Source organism: Lygodium microphyllum, chromosome 28 (genome assembly GCF_053477565.2).
Source record: "Lygodium microphyllum isolate KBCC chromosome 28, Lygodium_microphyllum_v1.1.10, whole genome shotgun sequence".
Classification (NCBI taxonomy): Eukaryota; Viridiplantae; Streptophyta; class Polypodiopsida; order Schizaeales; family Lygodiaceae; genus Lygodium; species Lygodium microphyllum.
The window spans coordinates 79,572,565-79,593,676 of NC_141162.1; the positions used below are offsets into that span (position 1 = coordinate 79,572,565).

A 21,112-nucleotide genomic window follows, 5' to 3' on the forward strand; every position below is an offset into this window, starting at 1 on the left:
CACGTAAACAAATACATCAAACATTAAATGTAGAGATTTTCTTGATGAGATGGAAGATCAAGGGTGGGATCGCAACTACCTCACTATAGATTTATTTGCCAACACAACAAGAACATCATCATTTAGAAAATCTACCAACACAGCAAAGGCATTTGTCCCATTACAACATGCTTTTGAAGTCGAGGGTTGATCCACATCCATTATGCTATTGGCGGGTATTTACAATCCCATGGAGTTATGATCTTACCACCCTTGTCAAAGGCCACACACTTAGGGGGTGCACGTGATGACTCATGTCAAACCAGTGCAACACCAATACCTTGGGACAAAGACATGTCCTTAAGGCACACATAGGTGCATAGAGCATTCTGTGTATCCTCCAGGATCCAATGTTCTAGACATCATTTGACTTTTTGACCCTTTTCAATTGCATATCTTGCTAGCCATGGACACTGTCAATGACGAGTGAAAGCAATTGTTTACCTTTGCCTAGATTTCCATCCGCAAGCTGGACATTTATATGCATAGCAATATCATCCGATTGAATAGCATGAATCTCATTTATCTGTGTTGTCCCTTCTTTGGCCTCACATGTTTGTGTTATCCCTTCTTTGTCTAATAAACGCTTGTCAAAGGCCAGATGCTTAGGGGGCTGGTGGCATCAAGCAAAAGGGGCCAATTCATGGCTCGACAACCCTCCACTTCCACCCAAACCCGACATTCTTACTTTAGCAATTTTGACGTCTGCTGCCATAGGCCACCATGGGACAACATGCACTAGTTTGCCACCATAAAACAATGGCAGCTTACTTAAAAGCATCTCAAGCTGATGGGGGGATCTGCGCAACACCTCATAACTCCCCCCCGAAGGCCACAAAGATGTCCTGCACACAGTTCTCTTGCACAACACTCATCAACCATGAGCATACCGAAGGCATAGTAGGAATTCTCGCAAGAAAGAACAAGATGACCACTTTTTCATGGAAGCAGGAGAACGAACGCAACACCTTTTTTGTATCCACAATAGTAACGATGACATCACTCTCTTCAAAGTTACTGCAATTATCCTCATTAAGTTGCACATACTCCCCAAGCAACATGTTGAAAATTTCCAAAAGATACTCCCAATCCAAGTCATGGGAGTCATCTGACAACCTTGCTACTTGCGCATACAAGGTGTGACCCATCTCCAAAGCACAAGCAAATGTTTGTAATTCCCCACAAGGCAATGAATTTGGTCCTTCCACCAAGGAGACCTCAACACACTTGGAACGCTTGACAAGGGGCTCGGCATGTTCCGTGTCAAAATTCGGCATTATTCCATCCTTATCCATGTCCAACTACAAGACGTCTACCACTACATTATTGAAGGCATCTAGACAGAGATTCCTCACATGCTAGTAGGTAGTTCAACAATTAGGTATTCTACATGCTAGTTGTCAATGTCCACTCTATGCCTGTTTGCTATTGTAAACGGGACTTATTACAAGTAGAGTTTTACTACAACATAGTGCCCCTTTGTATCTATCTAGTCTCATCGTTTCCTTCTCACAGGCCATCTTGCCCCTATTTGCAACAAGCACAACAAACATGACAAAGCTTGTAGAATATGATTAATAGGTAGCCGCCCCTGGCAACAAACAGGGGCGGCCTACTCAAACAGGGCAAATAGGGGCGAACTATAGGTGCAACGCAAAACAAAACGCCTATTAAATAGGGCATGACAACAAGCCAAGGCGTAAGGAAACCTAGGTGCATAGAGCTGTGCATAAGTAAAAAGGCAAGGGCAATCAATTGTGGGCACCAGGGTGCAAAACCCTCACCGGTAGGATAGAGTAGGATTGACACCCTATAGAATAAGGCAACGATGCATACAACAGAGCTGATGGGTGCATGTTGCTGATCTCAAGGGAAATGCTAGGACGTTGCTTGCAACATGTCACAAGGTGAAGTCACAAGAGAGTCGGTGCAGGACAAGTTCTCTCTCTCTCTCTCTCTCTCTCTTTTTTCGTAAAAGGTAATTGTATTAATTACGAAAAAAATACAAGATTACCTGATTACAAGATACATGATGACACAAAGCCATCATGCGAAGCGGTTCTCTCTCTCTTTCTCTCTCTCTTTTGTCTGATTACAAGAGACACGAGGGCCGTAGGCCAACGTGTGGGGAATCCCCGTAGTAATGCACTAAAAAGGTTACACCAATCATGGCAACGACCCAGAGGCAATTGTCATATGCCACGGATGCAAATCCTCCCGAGGGAGCAAGTCGGAGTGTCGGATGAGATCTAGCTGCCAATGCAAGAGCCCTTTAAGCCTGGCAATATGTCGCGGTACATTAGAGGCCGAATCAAAGAGAAAAGCATTGCGCGTGGTCCAAATGTGCCAGCATCCCCAGTATCTGAAAAAGTGAAATAAAATCTTCACATGCAACTGTGACGGTGTGGGATACTTCGGGCGCACAAAAACCCAGTCGAAAGGAGTTAGCAAGGACCCCACCACCGCGCGCCAAATGTGCGACAAGAGTGACCAGATATTCTTGGCGAGCGGGCAAGAGAGAAAACGATGTCGGGCCGATTCCGCCGGTGTGGTACAGAAGAAACAGTTGCCATTCAAGATGCGACGCTTGGCAAGGGCCGAGGCCAGAGGAAGACCACCAATCATCACCCGCCAAAGAAAGACCTTGCATTTGAAAGGTGTCTTATTCAGCCCGCCCTCCATCAGTGTTGTCTGCCACCATGACAACGATTTCCGCAGTCCCCAAACAGTATTAGCTTTCGCACCCAGCCATTGGTGATCTTGAATGAGAAGATGATACACCCGATTAGTAGAGGCCTTTTCCAGACTCAGTCGGCCTGCAAGGTCCCAGTCCTGCCAAGGGCGATCCACAGCCAAGGCAGGAAAGGGTTGCCTACCCTGAAGCTCCGATGAAAGCTTTTGCCATAAATCATGGTATCCACGCGGGATCTTGAAGAGTCGCCTAGCAGTCCGAAACGATACGGGGACATTGCGAGTGGCAAGGGTAGCATCCGCAACCGACGTCACACCTAAACGGGCCATGCGGTTAAATCTTGGTCTGAGCTGATGTTTATCTTCCCATGAAAGGAGTCTCGATACTGCCAACAATTCCAGCTGAAAGGAGTTAGTCTGCAAGCGGTCCCCTGCTGGGTGCCAGCGGGCCTTTTGGAGCACCACTTTCCAAGAGCCGACCAAGTGTAGTAACAAAGCGGAAGAGGGACTCGAAAAACGAGAGTCAGCATTAAGGATATGCCACCAGGAGGCCCGAAGCCGTGTGTTACCATGGCGGAGCCCGCTGTCCTCAAGAAAATAACGGGCTATGATGGTCCACGGGTGATGATCCACACACATGGCACGAAAAAGGGACCAACGGAGAGCTAGCATATGAGTTTCTGCATCCAAAATAGCTCCACCACCCATGCGCTTAGGGGTACATGCATGTGACCATGAAATCCAGGAAATGCCTGCCTGCAGTGAATCCTTCTTCCATAGCATGAAACGGATGGGATGAGTGAGAGCCTTCAAAGTAGTAGGCGTCCATGGCAACAAAGGCAGGAAATACGTTAGCATTGGTAGCATGATTGTCTGGGCCACTTTGAGGCGGACATGGAATGGCCACGCTTGCGACTTCCAATACATAAACTTCGCCGCCAGTTTTTGTGAAATCCACTCCAGTAGGTCTTTGGGCCGTACATCCACCCCCAATGGGTATCCAAGATGCCTGACAATGGAGCCACGGAAAACCACCTGGCCTTGCCAGCCTAATGACTGTAAATCAGGCTCCGTACAACTGAGAATGGCTGACTTAAAGGCATTGATGCAAAGCCCAGAAGCCTGACCAAAGAGTGTCCAAACATCTAATGCCCTTCGAATGTTGTCCCTGTCCGCCTGCAAAATCATAAAGGTGTCATCAGCCAAAGATAGGCTAACGAAGTGCTGACCCAACGGAAGAGACAGCCCGGCCAGCTGAGCAGAGGCTGCCATGGAGGATAACATTGAAAGGACCGGGTGAGTCGCCAGGGCAAAGAAGAGAGGGCTCAAAGGACAACCCTGTCTGACCGAGCGTGCAAGAAGAAATGGCTCTGTAACCCCACCATTGAGCATAACTCTGGAGGAAGCCGCAGCACTAATGGTGTAGATCAATCGGGACATCCGGGTACCAAAGCCCATAGCAGACATGAGATCTGCAATGAAAGACCAGTCCACATAATCAAACGCCTTTTCCAAGTCCAATTGAATCAATACCACTTCCTAACCGGAGTGCCGCGCATAGTCAATAGCCATTTGCACATTTAAGATATTATGCAGAATGTTGCGGCCCTTAATGAAACCATATTGGAGAGGATGCACAATAGCTGGAAGGTGCTTGTGAAGCCGATTCGCCAGCACTTTGGAGTAGATTTTATACATGGAGCCCACCAAAGAGATTGGACGCCAGTGGTGCAGCTTTGACGGCGAAGGGACCTTTGGAATTAGTTTGATAAGGCCTTCTTTCCATGAGGAGGGCATGACCCCTGTTTCCCAAACCTGCTGAAACATGACCACCAATGGCTTCACCAACTGCGTGGCCGAGGTCTGAAAGAATTCATTAGTGAGACCATCCCAACCAGGACTTTTATCCTTCGGCAGGTGCAACAAAACATCCATAACCTCCTCCTCGCAAATATCCGCCTCCAAAGTGGCTTGCATATCAACTGGAACCTGCTGGCGGACCAAATGATAGAAGACCGAGCGGGCATGCGTAACCTGGCTAGAAGGCGAGGAAGAAGAACCAAGAAGTTCCATAAAATAATTTCTGCACATAGTGACAATGGTCTGCGGATCAGTGACCATGCGACCTTCCAAATCCTGGAGTCTGGTCATATTTTCGCGAGCCGGAGACGCATGCAAGGCGCGAAAGAACCTCTCTCTCTCTCTCTCTCTCTCTCTCTCTCTCTCTCTCTCTCTCTCTCTCTCTCTCTCTCTCTCTCTCTCTCTCTCTCTCTCTCTCTGTGTGTGTGTGTGTGTGTGTGTGTGTGTGTGTGTGTGTGTGTGTGTGTACGCGCGCGCGCGCCGCGTGCACGCGCGCGCGCACGTGCGCTATGCGTGTATGTGTTGGGGCTCCCGAGGGGGGAAGGGGTGCACGCATGTGTGAGAGTGGGTTTATCCATTCTACGATAAAGACCAATAACCACTCAATATGTTGTATTCATGACCAATCATTCAATACATGATCCCTAACCAACTCAAGATCTATCTCAAACCCTATTTAAAAAAGTATAGTCTACTATGATACCGCAAATAATCAGTAATCTAGTCTTGTCATGTCAAGTCCAATAATGGAGATGGTCTTTCATTTCCAATTTCCACTAATGATTTTTCTCATGTACTGACATGGTTTCTCATTTATTGTTGAAGATTCATCACACTTCTTAGAGAGATGTGTCCAAAATAAATTAGTCTTTACACACGAGATCTAAAAGCAAAACAAGTGGATTGATGGTTCTCTGTATTTTGCGTGGCTAGTGACATGATGGACAAAAGCCTATGGGAGATATGACTAACATATTCATGTGTGATGAAAATATGAGATCTATATGTACAATGAACACTCCTAAGTGGACATGCTAAATATGATGGATTCATTTTTAAGTGGATAATGGAATATGATATCTACTAGCTTGGGAGAATGATCTTGGAAATGAACAACTTTACAACATCAAGTCATAAAAGACCTAAATCCACAAAGCAAAAAATGGAAAAAAAATCAGAATTAACTGAAGTATTTTAGAAATCTATTGGAAGTTTGTAAAGAATGAAGGGAAAATTAGAACAGCCGATACTACGAATGGTCTGTAAATTGGACTATTGGATTAGCCCATCTCGTAGTTGATCCAAGCTAAACTCGAGAGAAACTTCTACGGTGACGCACATGAACTAGTTACGTATTTGGATCAAAGGCCCATGTATCATACAATGACATCCTCGAACGGGATCTTGGATCCCTTTGTTAAGCTAAACATACATTACATTATATTTTTAAAGCACTCCCAAAACATGCTTAATTGATGAATTAAATGTCTTTATTAAAAAGAAATGTGTTCCTAGAGAGTGTTTGTGTCCCATAAGAACAAACCCTATTGGGAGGACCCCCATCCCCCAATTTCCAGCTTGCAGGTGCCTTCTCACTGCTGTCCACACCCCATTTGCGGAGGATATCTCAGCTGAAGCTGTCCATCATTGTTGTTCTACACCTGGCACCTGCTGCCCAGCCCCCCATTGCTGTTTTCAGAAGATTCTCAGCTTAATCATCACCTTTCTCAGCTGGCAACTGCTGTCAGAGGCAGCTGCAGCCTGCATTTACTGCATAAACCTTCTGGACCTGCCGTACAGCCTGCCCAGCTGCAGGCCTGCTGCCGACGTCAACCCTACAACTGTATTTTGACCAGACTACTGCTACCCTGCCTGAGATGAGTGCTACAGATCTGCATTTTCCTCATCATCCCATCCATACAGCTGACACATCATCATTGCTGCCTGTGTCAGATTTTCTGCCTCCCACTGCATGTCTGTCATCACTGCTCCAGCATCATACTACTGCGTTTGCTGCTAGCAGACACCTACAGAGGCTGGCTGCTACATTTCGGGATCCATCCAAAGCAGGGCACGCTCTTCCGCTCATACTATCTGGTCTTTTCCTTAAGACATGGAAGTTCAGGGGTCAATTTTCATCACTACATAGTGTATTTACTGCATTGAACATTGTATCTATTCAATTTCATTATCTTCTCTGTTCAGTGTCTGCTCTGTTCCTTAAGACACGGAAGTTCAGGGGTCAATTTTCATCACTACATAGTGTATTTACTGCATTGAACATTGTATCTATTCAATTTCATTATCTTCTTTGTGTTAACCCTAACCAACAATGTTTCTTTTTCAGTCCATGTGTTTGTCATATGATTGTGTTTGTTTTCTGTAGACGAGCATTTCTTTACACCCCTTTGGTGAAGAATCCGAAAAGGAGGAGCTCACAGTAAATGAACATTAAACAAGGAATTGCTATCTGCTCAAAAACCTGCTACAATGCATTTCAGTAAATTTTACATTTTCCAAATTCTTCACTGTCCTAATTGCTTAACATTTCATCTCTCTGTTCATAAATAACCTAAATGTCAAAAGTTCATCAGATTTCAAACCTTTGGATGCTTTCTTCGCTTCTGAACTGACAAGAGTTACATCGGTGTCAGCTGCAGTTGATACTGGCAAAGCTGATGGATCAACTGCAGGAGTTGCGGGTGCTGCTTGAACATACTCTGAGCTCGGCATTTTGTTACTACGTGCAACTATCGGCATAGAAACAGATGTTCCTGGTGCTAAAACTGGTTCAGTCCAAAGACTATAGCTTTGGCCAGAATCAGAATGGACATAAGGATCTGATCCTGTTATCTCCGTAATTTGGGTATTACTTGTATATTCACCCCCTGGAACTTCCTCGTGATATGCACCATATGAAGAGGAATCTGGCAGAGGCCGGTATTCTGCTACTGACATGTATTCTTGTGAAGGCATATACTCTGAAGCATATTCTGAAGGGTAATATTCAGGCTGGATTGCAGGTATAACAGGCATACTATAGGTTTGTACAGCAGAAGCTGATGCCAATGGTGGTAGTGGTGGTGGTGGTGGTTCTTCTGGCGGGGGAGGTGGAACAATCTCTGAATCAGTAGGTAGAGGGGGGGCCCATCCATCCCCTGGTGGCAGTGGGGGAGCCCATGCTTCTGACGTAAGCACAGGAGATGTCTGGGAAAAGTCTGTGGAAGGCAAATGTTCCACAGGTGCAGCAGCTGTGCTTGTATCAGTTGAGGATGAAAAGATATACAAATTTGTAGGTGGTGTAGCTAAACCTGGAACAGCTGGTTCAGCTTCAACTTCATCCACTTCCATATCCACTTCCATGTCCACATCATTCTCACCTGCTCTCTCAGAAGCTCCTAAGCCAATACTGTCCCTTGTTAGAAAGCTCCCACCTGGAAGTACAATTGACATGCTTGAGTAAGCATTCTGAAAGCCACTGTGAGATGCCAGAATTTCACCTTCCTCAACATCACTGCCATTTGCAGGAGCCTCCATTAAGTTCCCAGTGTTCCAAGGTTCCTGTCTTCTGGTCCCAGGTTCACAATAGGCAGCCCAGCTCGAAGGCCAGGCCACCACATTCTCAGGCTGATGACTCTCAAGCCCTCCTTTGAGCATCGTATGGTTCAATTGGAACTCTCTAGCAGCAGCAGCAGCTTCTTCAATAGCAAGGACCGATTCAAGTTGTGCCAAATGACTTTGAATATAGGACCAGTAATTCTCCGGCATGACTCCTAATGACGCAAGTGCCTTCCAATCAGAAATCCTTGCCTCCATTTGTATAGCCATGCGCACATGATTAGGCACATTGAAGAGTGAGTGTCTGTGATGCAAGATCAAAGCTATATTTAAGAAATAGAAAACAATGAAATAAAGACATTTACAAAACCCAAAGAAACACATTATCAAGATACCCAGCCAAGGCATGTAATCGTTGCATTAGATTAGTCCCTTTTTCTTCAAGTTCGCTCCTTTTGTCATGAGCTTGCTTATTACCCTCTGTATCTCTTGAGCTTCCCTTCTCCTGAGACGTGTCAACACAAACAAGCACCTGTTTCTCTGAGTAGGTGCTGCTCATGAGACTGTTTTCTTGACCATATTCTTTAGTTTCAAACACATTGTTTTCCGGGACTCCAGCTCCATCTCCAGACCCTTCAATGGAATCTTTAGCTATTTCGCTTTCAACTGTGTCATCCTCCTTACCTACTAACTTGGACCCTTTCTCGTCAACCTTATCGCATTTAATTTCAAGCTCTGCCTGGATACCATCCTCCAAAGCCCCCTTAGAGGGATGTGTGAGCTCTATTTCAGCAGCTTGCTCACCTGGTGCACTCACCGACATTCCATCAACTGGATCAAGCTTAGCATCTTTTAACCCAGCCTCTACACCAGAGATTTCCTCAACATCAGCAGGACTGTTTTCATTCTCCACACATGCAGCATCAGAGTTCACAGGGGTAGGGGCAACATCCAGATTGCCAGACCCTTTGTGAGTATCTGCAGCTTCTGTTTCAGCCAAGCCAGTGCCAGATACAATAGGCTCTGCCTCCAAACCAGGCTTCTCATCATTAGTCAAAGTATTTTCTGACACCACAAAAGAGAGACCGGGCTTTTCCCAGGTGGTCTCACCAGTTTTTACATTCCAGTAATAATATTGCCCACTTTCATCATGTAAAATAGCTTGCCATTGACTTGTAGACTGCCCCTCTTCTTTTACAGCTTCAGAAGTAGAAGCATCTCCAACAAGCACATGTTCAGTGTACACAGCAGATAAATCGGGGTTCTTATTTTGCAAACTAGTAGGTGAAGATATGGCAGGCACAGAAGTAGGCTCAGGTGTCTCTTCAGGTGTCTCATCTTGTGTATGGTCCACCTTACAGAAGAAAAGAAGTTCATGTCAAATGCTCTCAGCTGAAACTTCAAGCATCATTCAATCTCTCAAAATTATCATTATTTAAATAACCTATGTTAAGGTTCCAATACACCCAGACTTATGTGTTACTTGACTAATAGATGTCCCAAGTTTAATCAGATGAGACCATACTTGTTCCTCTCGATCCAAAGAAGATTCTTTTGCTTCTACTCTTTCATCTTCATCTATCTCATCATCACTGTATTGCCCAAGCAAGGAGAGAGGATTATCATTGATCATGTCTGCAAGATAAGAAAAACAAGATCTTGATGAGAGATGCTCACAATATTAAGAGCATGTTTTTGAACACAATTTCTGGGTTACAAGCATAACTGCTGAGATTTAAGCTTTCAACAAACATGAGCACATGAGTCCATGCATATAAACAAACCCTCTTAATCCCATATGTGACCAGCATTCAGCCATAGGAAACCAGACAGCCAGAATCTTCCATTTGAGGTGCCAGAGTTGACAGAGGTGCAACTGCAAGCTGGCAGCAACAGATATTAGATGAGCGATGGCAACCAGGGAGTGAAGCAAGCCAGAGTACCACATGAGAAAACCAGCCTGGTCAGACTGCAGGTCAACTACTGGTCCGCCAGGATTTTTGGCAACAGGATGCTATAGCCTATACCAAGCATGCTTCCTCTTGCTCCATTCATTGAGCTCGAAACTCCTCTAGTCTCCTTTCCCTGGTTTATGGATGGGGCATCAAGCTGCTACAAATCAAGTCAAATACGCAAGGAGATTAAGAAAGAGGGAAAAAAGGTTAATCAGGCTCAAGCTGTACCCTTTGATGTCAGATATCATTCACTGCACTCACACAGGTTTTGTTCAAGGGTGCAGCAACTTGAACAACATTTTCACCTTTTAGGAATCCACAACTCTTGCCTACTCCAAGAATTAAGACATCATTGTGCTCCTTTTGGACTTCCAGAAGGCATACAACAGAGTAGATTGGGAGTTCTTGCAAGTCATGAAACCAGCCTTTCTTCTTGGAAAGGGTGGTGAAGACCTCATTAAGCACTTAATTACAGCAATGAATAAAATTCACAAAACTGGAAATACAAACTTTACCATAAAATCTCGGACATAGGACACCTTGTTGGCTCCAACGCTAGGACCCCTTCCCGTATTTCTTTAACTTATATTGCAAATGGAAGGAGTACAACCGAGATTCCTCAATCTCCTCCACTATTCCAAATGCCCCTTGCTGTCATCAATGACCAACAAGCCTTCTTGTCAGTTTTCCCCTTGATTTTCACCCAAAACTTGTCTCAAATTGACCCTTAGCTAGTTAAATGCAGCCCCAAATCCATTGGGATGAGTTAGCTCTTGAAATCTTTGGCAATTCTTCAAATTCCAGCTGCTGATTTCAGTCTTCACAGCCTCAAATTGTTGGCATGGGTCCCAATGCGGTTATGTTAAGACCTAATTTTTTCTGTAAATTAGGGTTTGCAAAAGAAATTCCCCTACTGTCCACCAAATTGGGCTGAGATCTGATCCAAAAGGCAAAGGATTTCCGAGAATGGATGAGAATAGCTGGAAAAGGTGAGAGAATGCTGTAGAGAGAGAAATTTCAGAGTTTCATTGCAGAGAAAAGCTCCAAAATGGTCGTTGCCCTATCAATTCTGCCCAAGAAGTTCTCGCCTACTACCGAAGGACTAGAAACGGCCGTCATAAGCTCCTCTCGGTATCATAAATGCTGTTGCCTACTTTTGAAAGGGTAATTGCTGCAGTTGCCAGCCTCTGGAAGGTCTTCTATAGCAAGAAAATTGGTCAGCAACAGCTCTCTCTCTCTCTCTCTCTCTCTCTCTCTCTCCGCCTGCCTTCACACAATGAGCCTCCAACAGCCCCAAACAGACTTCTTCCCTCTTCATGGGTAGTTTTGCCAAGTGGCAACCTTCTCAATCCATTTTCCAGCAATTTTTAGCCATTTAATTAATTTCCAATCCTAATTAATTCAACCCTTTTGACTCTACCCAAAATTAAATATGCCCATCCACAAATTGATTGGCTAGGCTATGTGCAACTCCAAGTGGTCCCAAGCATTAATTGATCTATGGACAAGCATTGATTGATTAGTTAATGCCTAGTCCCTAGTGTCACCACCAATCACAACATTGATCATAAATTGATTCAGACTGATCTCAAGCTGACGCAAATGTATAGTTTTAGAGTCCAAGTAGAAACTATACTCATCGGTATACATTTCGTGGTGATTAATATACTGAGTAGTGACCTCATCGCAAACATATTGTCAACATAGTACCTAGGATGCATGTTGAATACATCCAACATCCACTACATACGAGAGCTATCCATTGCTGACGGACTGGAAGTGCCACCTCCCCCTTGAGCATCAGGCAGCACAGCTCTAGACCCCTGCTCTAATGTACTTGATTAAGCCCGATCCAAAGTCAACTCTGTAAGGCATCAAGGTAAAGCTGCAACAACTGAGGATGGTCTACCAAGTCATCTTCTTCTATCCACTTGCCATCCATTGGTGAATATCTCATCCAACTCCTCAACCTCAAGCTGAAATTCAACAAATACATCCTCTGACACATCATCATGAAAAGGCTTTAGCAAGCTCACATGAAAGGCATTGTGTATCCGCCAATGTGAAGGCAACTTCAGCTGAAAAGCTACATGGCTAATCCTCTTCAACACTTGAAAGGGCCCATAGTATCTCATAACTCAACTTCAAATACAACCTCTCTCTATCTTTCATCTTTTTCAGCCTTGCCTTTTTAAATCACAACAATACATAATCACACTTGGCAAAGTGCAAAGCATGTCTATGGCCCTCAGTTGCCCTCTTTTGCTTCTCCTAAGATCTCTAAAGTGCATACTTTACGCATTTAAGTTGTCCACATAGCAATCGGCCTTGAAGATCTTATCTTTAGTAAGCAAGATAAGTGGTACTTTCTTGCCGCCCTCGAGAACCTCAAACGGAGCTTTGCCAACAGAACTGTGCACTCTATTGTTATATACAAACTCTACCAAACGCAAGTAGGGCTCCCAATGTGTCTTATGTTGTGATACATAACACCTCAAAAGATCTAGCACTATGGAATTTGCCTCTTTAGATTGACTCTCTCTCAACAAAATGAAAGGATGATGAGAATTTGAACATAATATCCACATTTCTCAAACAACCCCTTCCAGAATTTAACTAGTCATCCTAGGATCTCAATCACTAACGATTGACTCTGTATGCCATCTTACTTGAACACATGTTGCAAAAATAAGCATACCATATGATCAGCCTATATCTTCTTCTTTACCAAAATGAAATGGGCCTGTTTGCTAAACCTGCAAATGATAGTCCATAACCCATCATTCCTTGTAGATGTCTTAGATAGATCAAAGATAAAGTCCATAGCGATGCTTTGCCAAGGCCTATCTAGAATAGGCAAGGGCTGCAACAAACCTAGCATCCTTTGCCTATCATGCTTCACATTTTGACATACGATGCATGTACTAACAAACTACTCTCCATCATGCCTCAAAGATGGCCAATAAAAAAAATGCTCCATTGCCATGATTGTGGCATCAATTCTTCTATGTCCTCCATAAGGTAGAGCATGACTCGCAATCAATACTCTAGACCTCAGCTGCATTGTGATACACAATTGTCCATGCATCATCAAAAAACCATCTCTAAGCACAAAGTGCTCATGCCTCTCGCCATTGTAAAGCTATTCATACACATTGGAAAAATCTGAATCAACAATATACTAGTCCTTCATGGTATCCAACTCAGTGTGACAAACCATACTAACGACTGAAATCTAAGGCTTTCATGACAACGCATCAACTATAATATTCTTTTTTTCATTTATGCGCACAATCTAGAAGTGAGACATAGATAAGAAATTTGCCCATCTCATGTGCTTCTCAAATAACTTTGTCTAGATCAAAAAGTAACGTAATGTCTGACAGTCTGCCCGTATTGAGAAATCAATCCCTAAAATATAGTGTTTCCATGTTGAAAGTGTATGAATTCCAGCAAGCAATTCATTCTCATAGAACTATAAATTCTTCTCTACACTATGGAGAACACGACTCTTATAGGCCAGAACTCGACCATCCTATATTAAAACAGCCCCAATGTTGTTCCCACGCATATCACTCTAAACCACAAATGACTTCCTTAGCTTGGGCAACACAAGTACAAGATCTGAAGCCATGTTCTTTAACTTGTCAAATGCTGAAATTTCCACTGCTGTCCATCTAAAAGGTACATTCTTTTTCTGCAAGGCATGCAGTGGAGATGCAATTTCAGCAAAAAGTGTGTACATACTTCTTGTAGTAGGAGCATAGACCAAAAAGGTACAGATCTCATATACACTGCTCAAAGGTGGCCATGAACGTATTGCCTCAACCTTTGTAGGGTCCATACAAATATCATTAGCCAACACTATGTCCCCCAAAAAGCAGATCTCATGGAAGAAAAGTTAAATCTTCTTATCAATAATCAGTCTATGCTTACGCAACTCATTGAACACAATATCCAAATGCTTTGTATACTCTGCCTCATTCTTTCAATAGACAATTATGTCATCAAAGAAGGTGCTCACAAATCCCCTATATGGCTTGAAGATGTAATCCATCATCCGATTAAAAGTAGTAATAGCATTAGCAAGTCCAAAAGACATGACAAGAAAAACATACAATCCAAAAGATGTCCCGAAAGCTGTCTTAGACATATCCTCTTGTCTAATGCTTGATATCCACTTCTCAAATCTATACGGTTGAATATGGCTGCCCCCTGCAATCTATCCATAATATCATTGATCCAAGGGATTGGAAACCGATTCTTTATCATGACTTTATTCAAAGCACAATAGTCCATGCACAAACGCCATGAACCATCCTTTTTCTACACCAAAAGTACTAGAGAACAAAAGGGAGATGAGATGGGCTGAATCAATTGTTTTTCCAACAGCTCATTCACCTGACTCGTTATCTCCTCATACTAGGCTGCACTTACCCTATAGGGTGGCTTATTAGGTGGCTTACTTTCAAGGATAAGATCCATGCCATGATCTTCTGGCCGTTCAAGTGGTAGCTGCTCCGAAAGTGACTGAGACAAGTAATCAACATACATTTTTAAAAAATGAAATGTGATCCTTTTCTAACTTTGACATATTTTCAATATTTTCATTATCAATCTAATCCTTAGTAAAAACCAAGCATGTTGAAAGGTGATTTTCCATTACTTTGAAAATGACAGTAGCCGATACAACAGGAATAGATTCCCCTTTCAACTTTACATCCAAAGTATGGATCTTGCCTTTGTACTAAATAGTAAACACTTTACCATATGAATCAATCATTGCGTGCATATGATGGCACCAAGGTTCACCAAGCAAGACATCACTATTCCCAAGTGGAGCAATAAAGAACTCTTCGTTGTCCACATACCCTTGAATGTGCAAACAAAGCTTTTCAATGAGTAGTGTAAGTTGTAACATGCTTTGCATGGGCCTCGCATGCCATACCAACTTCTCCCATAGGTCCCAACTCATCTTTCTTGATGCCTAGATGGGCGGCTGCCATATCTGCAAAAATAAGATTAGCTCATACTCCATTATCAAAGAAAATCAAAGCATGCTGATCTCTAATCTTGTCCCATGCTCTAGATAACTCAAAAGCATCATCATTGAGCTGATCACTAACAACATCCGATATCAATCCAATTGACGTTTTGGGCTTCTTACCCTTGGGATCTCCCTCATTTTCTAATTTTCCAGCTTGCTACCTATTGCAATAATGCTTAGCAATGTGACCCTCCTCTTCACAAACAAAGCACTTATTTGCATCCCTTACTTCTGTGCGTTGTGCGGCTAATGTTTTGACCTCTTTGCAAGCCTATTTTTAGATCTACCTCTTTTCTAAACCTTTGACAACTTCTTATTCGGCTTCTTTTCACTTTCTTGAAAGTCTGAATCTTTCCCATGTAGCAATGCATTAACCGTAGCAGCAATCTCTATAAGCTAAGACATGCTAGACATAGTGTATAAAGACATCTTGCTATAATTGCTCAACCGAGAATAAATTCAGCTCTGGCACAAAGCTTCCGGCTTGCAATCATGTGCCTAGGTCCACCAAGTCAAGGGATTTGATATTATCTTGGCAATAGAACCATAAAAACCAACCTTCCTTCTTGGAAAGAGTGGTGAAGACCTAATTAAGAACTTAATTACAGCGATGAATAAAATTCAAAAAACTGGAAATACAAACTTAACAGTACAATCTCAGATACAGGACACCCTATTGGAGGGGCGCCAAACTGAAAAACATAAGATCTCCTACCAGGATGCAATTAAATGAGAAAGGATAAAAGACTGGGAGATCTTAATAGGCCTCCAAGAATTAAGCACATGCCAACAAGAAGCATGAATAAATGTGTTACAATGAGAGATGCCAATCTTTTCAATGAAAATTTTACCAATCTCTAACCAAGAATGACTCTGTACACATAAAGCCTGCAAAAGGGCCAACCTCAAGGCTGTTGTATGCAAATTAACATCCAACAAAGCTGCTCTCCCCCCATCCGTTTAGGCGTAGTCACATGCTGCCACGAAATCCAAACATGTCCCAAACGATTGCCTTTCTTTTTTCACAACACGAATCTGATAGGCTGAACCAATTCCAAAAGAGACTTCTTAGTCCAGGAGAGCAGTGGCAAAAAGAACGATATCATATTGATCATAATACCTTGAGCAACTTTCAATTTGACATGTAAAAGCCAGCCTTGAGATTTCCAGTACATGAACGTGTCATGAATCCGGGAGGCCATCCAATCCCGTAAGACCCGGGGTGCTACCTCCACACCAATAGGATATCCCAAGTGTCTGGTTATATTTCCCTTTGAGATCACAATTCCATGCCAGCCCAAGGCTTGCAAATCAGACTCCGTACACAAGATAGTGTAGATTTCTCAGTATTAATATGAAGACCTGATGCCAAAGCAAAAAGATTCCATGCCACCATTGCCCGATTAACATTAGTGCTATCAGCCTTAAGGAACATAAAAGAATCATCTGCCAAAGATTCATCCACAAGTTGAGTACCACTAGGAAGAGACAAGCCAACTATCTCGCCTTGATTAGCCAACTTAATCAACAATGAGAGCATCGGGTGAGTGACCAAAGCAAACAGCAAAGAGACCGAGATAAGGCAATTTCCTCGATGATTCCTCCCTTAAAAGCAATACGAGCCACAACTCCCTGACTAATAGTATCAACAAGAGAAACCATGCGAGGAACAAATCCCATTGTAGACAATAATTGCCGCAAAAAAGACCAGCTAACATGATCAAATGCCTTCTCAATATCGAGCAGAAGCATAACTATTTGCTGGCTTGAAGCTTTAGCATAGTCAATTCCAAGTTGAACATTCAAAATGTTATGCATTATATTCCAACCTTTAATGAAACCATATTCACGTGGATGAACTAGGTGCGGTAAAACTTTTTGCAATCTGTTGGCAATGATTTTGGAGAAGATTTTATATAACGAACCCATAACAGAAATGGATCTCCATTGTTTCAAGGAGGTTGGAGAGGGAACCTTGGGCAACAACTGAATGACAGCAATCTTCTAGTCTAATGGCATCATACCAGCATTCCACGCTTGCTAACACAGGCAAGCCAATGGGTCTTTAAGCTGCTGCACATTAGCTGAAAATAGCTCATTAGGAAGCCCATCCCAACCAGGACTTTTCCTTCAGAGCAGGTGGGACAGCACTTCTTCCACTTCATCTTCTGAAATATCAACCTCCATTAAATCCACCCATTTTGGTTTGACCTAGTTGCTAACCAACTCGCAAATATATCGGCGAGCAAAGTGAACAACATCACAAAAATTCTCTTGCGAACCCAGCAAGGACTTATAAAAGTCAACACACATATGAATGATGGAGGTAGAATTAGTCACCATAACACCCTGTTCATCCATTAAATGCACAATATTTTCCCAGGTATACTTCTGGTGCAGACGAGCAAAGAATTGATGGGATTGACAGTTATTAACGTATAAAGCTTCAGCTCTGGCCAGCAATTTGTATTTTGCATATTCCTCTTCCTAAAGAGAATAACCCCTACCTTTCACCCATTCAATGCATGTGAGCAAGTCATCATTAGAATCCCTTGATTGACTCAGAGACAAGGATTGGGCCAAGAAAGATTGGGCATTGTGCAATTCAGCTCGTAAAGAGAAAGCATATTGAATACCATACTGACGGGATAACTCTCGCGCATTATTCCTAACAACAGCCCATGTGTCCCTCCCTCCAAATAGGACCTTCAAGCTAAAAGAAGCAATCAATTGTTGAACACATTCCAAAAACTGTTTTTGTTGCAGAAAAGATTGATTAAAACGAAGAGGCAACTGAGCAAGAAGAGCCTTAAATACATGAACAGGTCTATGGGTCGTTTCCAAGACCAAAGGGTAGTGATCTGATAAGACATGTTGTCGTTCCACCCACATGTCAATAACTGCAGGAAGAAAGGAATCACTTTGACAAATATATATCTGATCCAATCTGGCCCAGGTGTTAGGATGCTGCAAAGAACGATAGGTATAACCAGATTGTGATGGATACATCCAGGACCACATGTCCTACTTCAAAGACCCAGCTGCAAGGGCATCCCAAGCCTGTCACTCAAGACCATCCATGACTGAGTGCAGAGAAGTCGCTTGATCCTCAGATACACATGCATTAAAGTCGCCCATGACAAAACCTTGATGAGCCATGGAAAGGCAGTGCATGTCATTCCACAGCTGACAACATTCCCTTGCAGTGGAAGGAGCATACACACCTACCAACCAAAAAACCTCTCCCTCATAAAGTATTTTCAGAATCACAAATCGACCTTGAGGGTCCTAAGAAACCAGTGATAGTTGCAGGAAGGATTTGACAACCAACATAACTCCGGATTTATATGGAGCTCGACCACTGAAAAAAAACTACATAATCCTTATAAACATAAGAAGAGTCAACCAAAGTGTGCTCTTTATGCTCCATCGCACAAAATACATCCCAATTTCCAGCAAAAACAACTTTCCACAACCGATACTGCTTGCTGCCCAAAGAGATACCTTTCAAATTCCACAAAGCAATTCTCATAATAAATCAAAAATGAGAAAAACTACTGAACTACCACTTTTCCTCTCCCTTTTACGTCTATAGCTTTAGCTACGTGGAATCTTTCCATCTCGCTTCAGATTACATCTACAAGGTCTGCCCTCTGCAAACCAGCAATCGAAGCATGAGAAGGAAATTGTTGTTGCTGTGAACGAAAAACATCCCTAGGAGGCACAAGCCTCCTCTGCGCATCAAAGCGCAAAACAGAATTGGAATTCCTTTTACCATCCCCTGCAAGAGCACGTGAAGATTGAGGGTTCACGTAAAACCCCCTATCTCTTCATTGAAAGTCTGAGTGATGGGATGCGGCGGTGGGTGGACAAGAGTAAACAAGAAGCTTGTCTTGCATTGCGTCTAACCACCACTGATACCCAAGAATCTTCCCAAGGAGACACATTCCGATCAACCACAAGGGAAGTACGCTCAAGACCCACTTGAGAAACCTCCTTCTTACCTTCATCGCGACCATGTTGGGGAAGCATCTCAAGATCAGCTTGCGGCTGCTCAAGTATGAGCTGAGGATGGTAGTCTTGCATATCCATGTCTGGATCTATAGTTCGCTGCAAAACCTCAAGATTTTTGTCACATTCTGAAATGAAATGGCCCAATTGGTCACATCTGAAACAATGTCCAGCAAAAGTACCCCATTTCAACTCATAAACCAAGATTTGCACTTCTCGAACCTCAAAACGAATTTTGGTCCGGCGAGGTTTCCCTGTATCCCAAAGCATGCATACCCTGTTTCTATTGTGGGAAGCCAGCCGAGGCTCCACCAACACCTCACCTAGGGTTTCCAAAGATGCGCAGGGAAATCAACCACCTCTACCCAAATAGGGCATGCCTGTCTCAACACCTCCTGAAACTCGGCCATGGGCCTTCAATGGACAATTTGAACAAGCTGCCCATCCAAAGAAATGCGCTGCATGATGCAAGTCCGCACTTCCAAGGAGCGAAAAAGCACCTCAAAAAACCCCATCCGACCATCATAAATCTCTTCAACAAGAGGGGCATGCACATGCCCTGAAGCATCAACTTGGCACTATTCAACACTTACAAGCATGGACTGCAGCCAGATACGAATCCCGATGATCAAGAGAGTCCTTCCTATAAAGTAAAAGATGGTTGCTCTCTCATGGAAAGCAGCAATTTGCTGTAGGACCACTTCCGTTCCCATGACTGCAACTACATGATCCCCATCCGGTAAAGAGTTAGTTTTGCCCTCATTAACATGGACATAATCGAACATAAGATGATTGGTCGTGGCCAACATGAACTAGAGAGACCCATCAGGTTGTGGACCACAAGCATCAACCTCTGGCTGAGGCAAATTTGCGGGGCATAATAGTGGTTCTTCAACCGGCATCTTCTAACCTTTACCTGTCTCATCCCCATCGGTCAACAGCCCGGAATCCTCCGCCAACAAATCACTATCCGAATCCCATTCCCTACCTACTGGTCGAGAAAGGCCACATTGATACCATCTGTCTCCTGCAGATTATCCATCACTGAACTAGATGCTGAGCATGAACTACTTTGTGACCCCTGTTGCAGGTTGGCAGACCACAACTCCCTCCCTCCCTCCCTGCCTCCCTCCCTCCCTCTCTCTCTCTCTCTCTCTCTCTCTCTCTCTCTCTCTCTCTCTCTCTCTCTCTCTCTCTCTCTCTCTCTCTCTCTCTCTCTCTCTCTCTCTCTCTCTCTCTTCTCTCTCTCTCTCTCTCTCTCTCTCTCTCTCTCTCTCTCTCTCTATATATATATATATATATATGCAGGGCCAGGTCAGCTCTCTGATCTATGCAACATCGCAGTTGCGCGCTCTCAGATTATGTCTCTCTCTCACTCTCGGCACAGCAACATGCACACTCTAGGCGCCCAAGGCCAGCAAACGCAGTGTTGATGGCTAGTGGGGCAGCGGACAAAGTATACCTACACGTGACCTGTGTGATCAGACGCTCCCTTTCTCGGACGATCTTAGTTGATGGCTAGGGTTTACTACAGCACGGGCACCACTCCAAATTTGAACGAGCACGATCACGAGGGCAACGAGACGATCAAGTCTGGTGGGCTGTCTCTACAGCGTCGCAAAGCATTACGGGACGGGAGGTTGGCGTTTCAAGTCCCAGCTCTGTCCAACAACCTGCGCAGGTCCACATGACAGCAATGAAGGCGACAGGCACATCAGACAAGCGGCGCTAGGGCCTAGCGCACAGGTGACGACATCTCCTCCATCAACATTCTCTCTCTCTCTCTCTCTCTCTCTCTCTCTCTCTCTCTCTCTCTCTCTCTCTCTCTCTCTCTCTCTCTCTCTCTCTCTCTCTCTCTCTCTCTCTCTCTCTCTCTCTCTCCAACCTTCTTGCATGGGTAGTTTTGCCAAGTGGTAGCCTTCTTAATCCATTTTCCAACAATTTTCAGGCA

At 43.7% G+C, this 21,112-nt stretch overlaps 1 protein-coding gene across 9 annotated transcripts in view; it reads right to left on the reverse strand.

The window, feature by feature from the left end:
• The window catches only part of LOC148011649 (WW domain-containing protein), a 139,677-nt gene that overhangs the window by 26,548 nt on the left and 92,017 nt on the right, over positions 1 to 21,112 (reverse strand). For 7 of the 9 annotated variants that reach the window (XR_015689394.1, XR_015689393.1, XR_015689395.1 and 4 more), the window contains exons 3-5: positions 9,674 to 9,783; positions 8,544 to 9,502; positions 7,194 to 8,452 (exon numbers count right to left, since the gene is read on the reverse strand). Coding sequence is in view for 4 of the 9 variants with exons in the window: in XM_087670913.1 (XP_087527039.1) it covers positions 7,194 to 8,452; positions 8,544 to 9,502; positions 9,674 to 9,783 (2,328 nt within the window). In the remaining 5 variants the exon portion in view is untranslated. Of the gene's footprint in view, positions 1 to 7,193; positions 8,453 to 8,543; positions 9,503 to 9,673; positions 9,784 to 10,618; positions 19,450 to 21,112 lie in introns of those variants that run through there. The other 2 variants (XM_087670914.1, XM_087670916.1) reach the window with 2 other exon arrangements.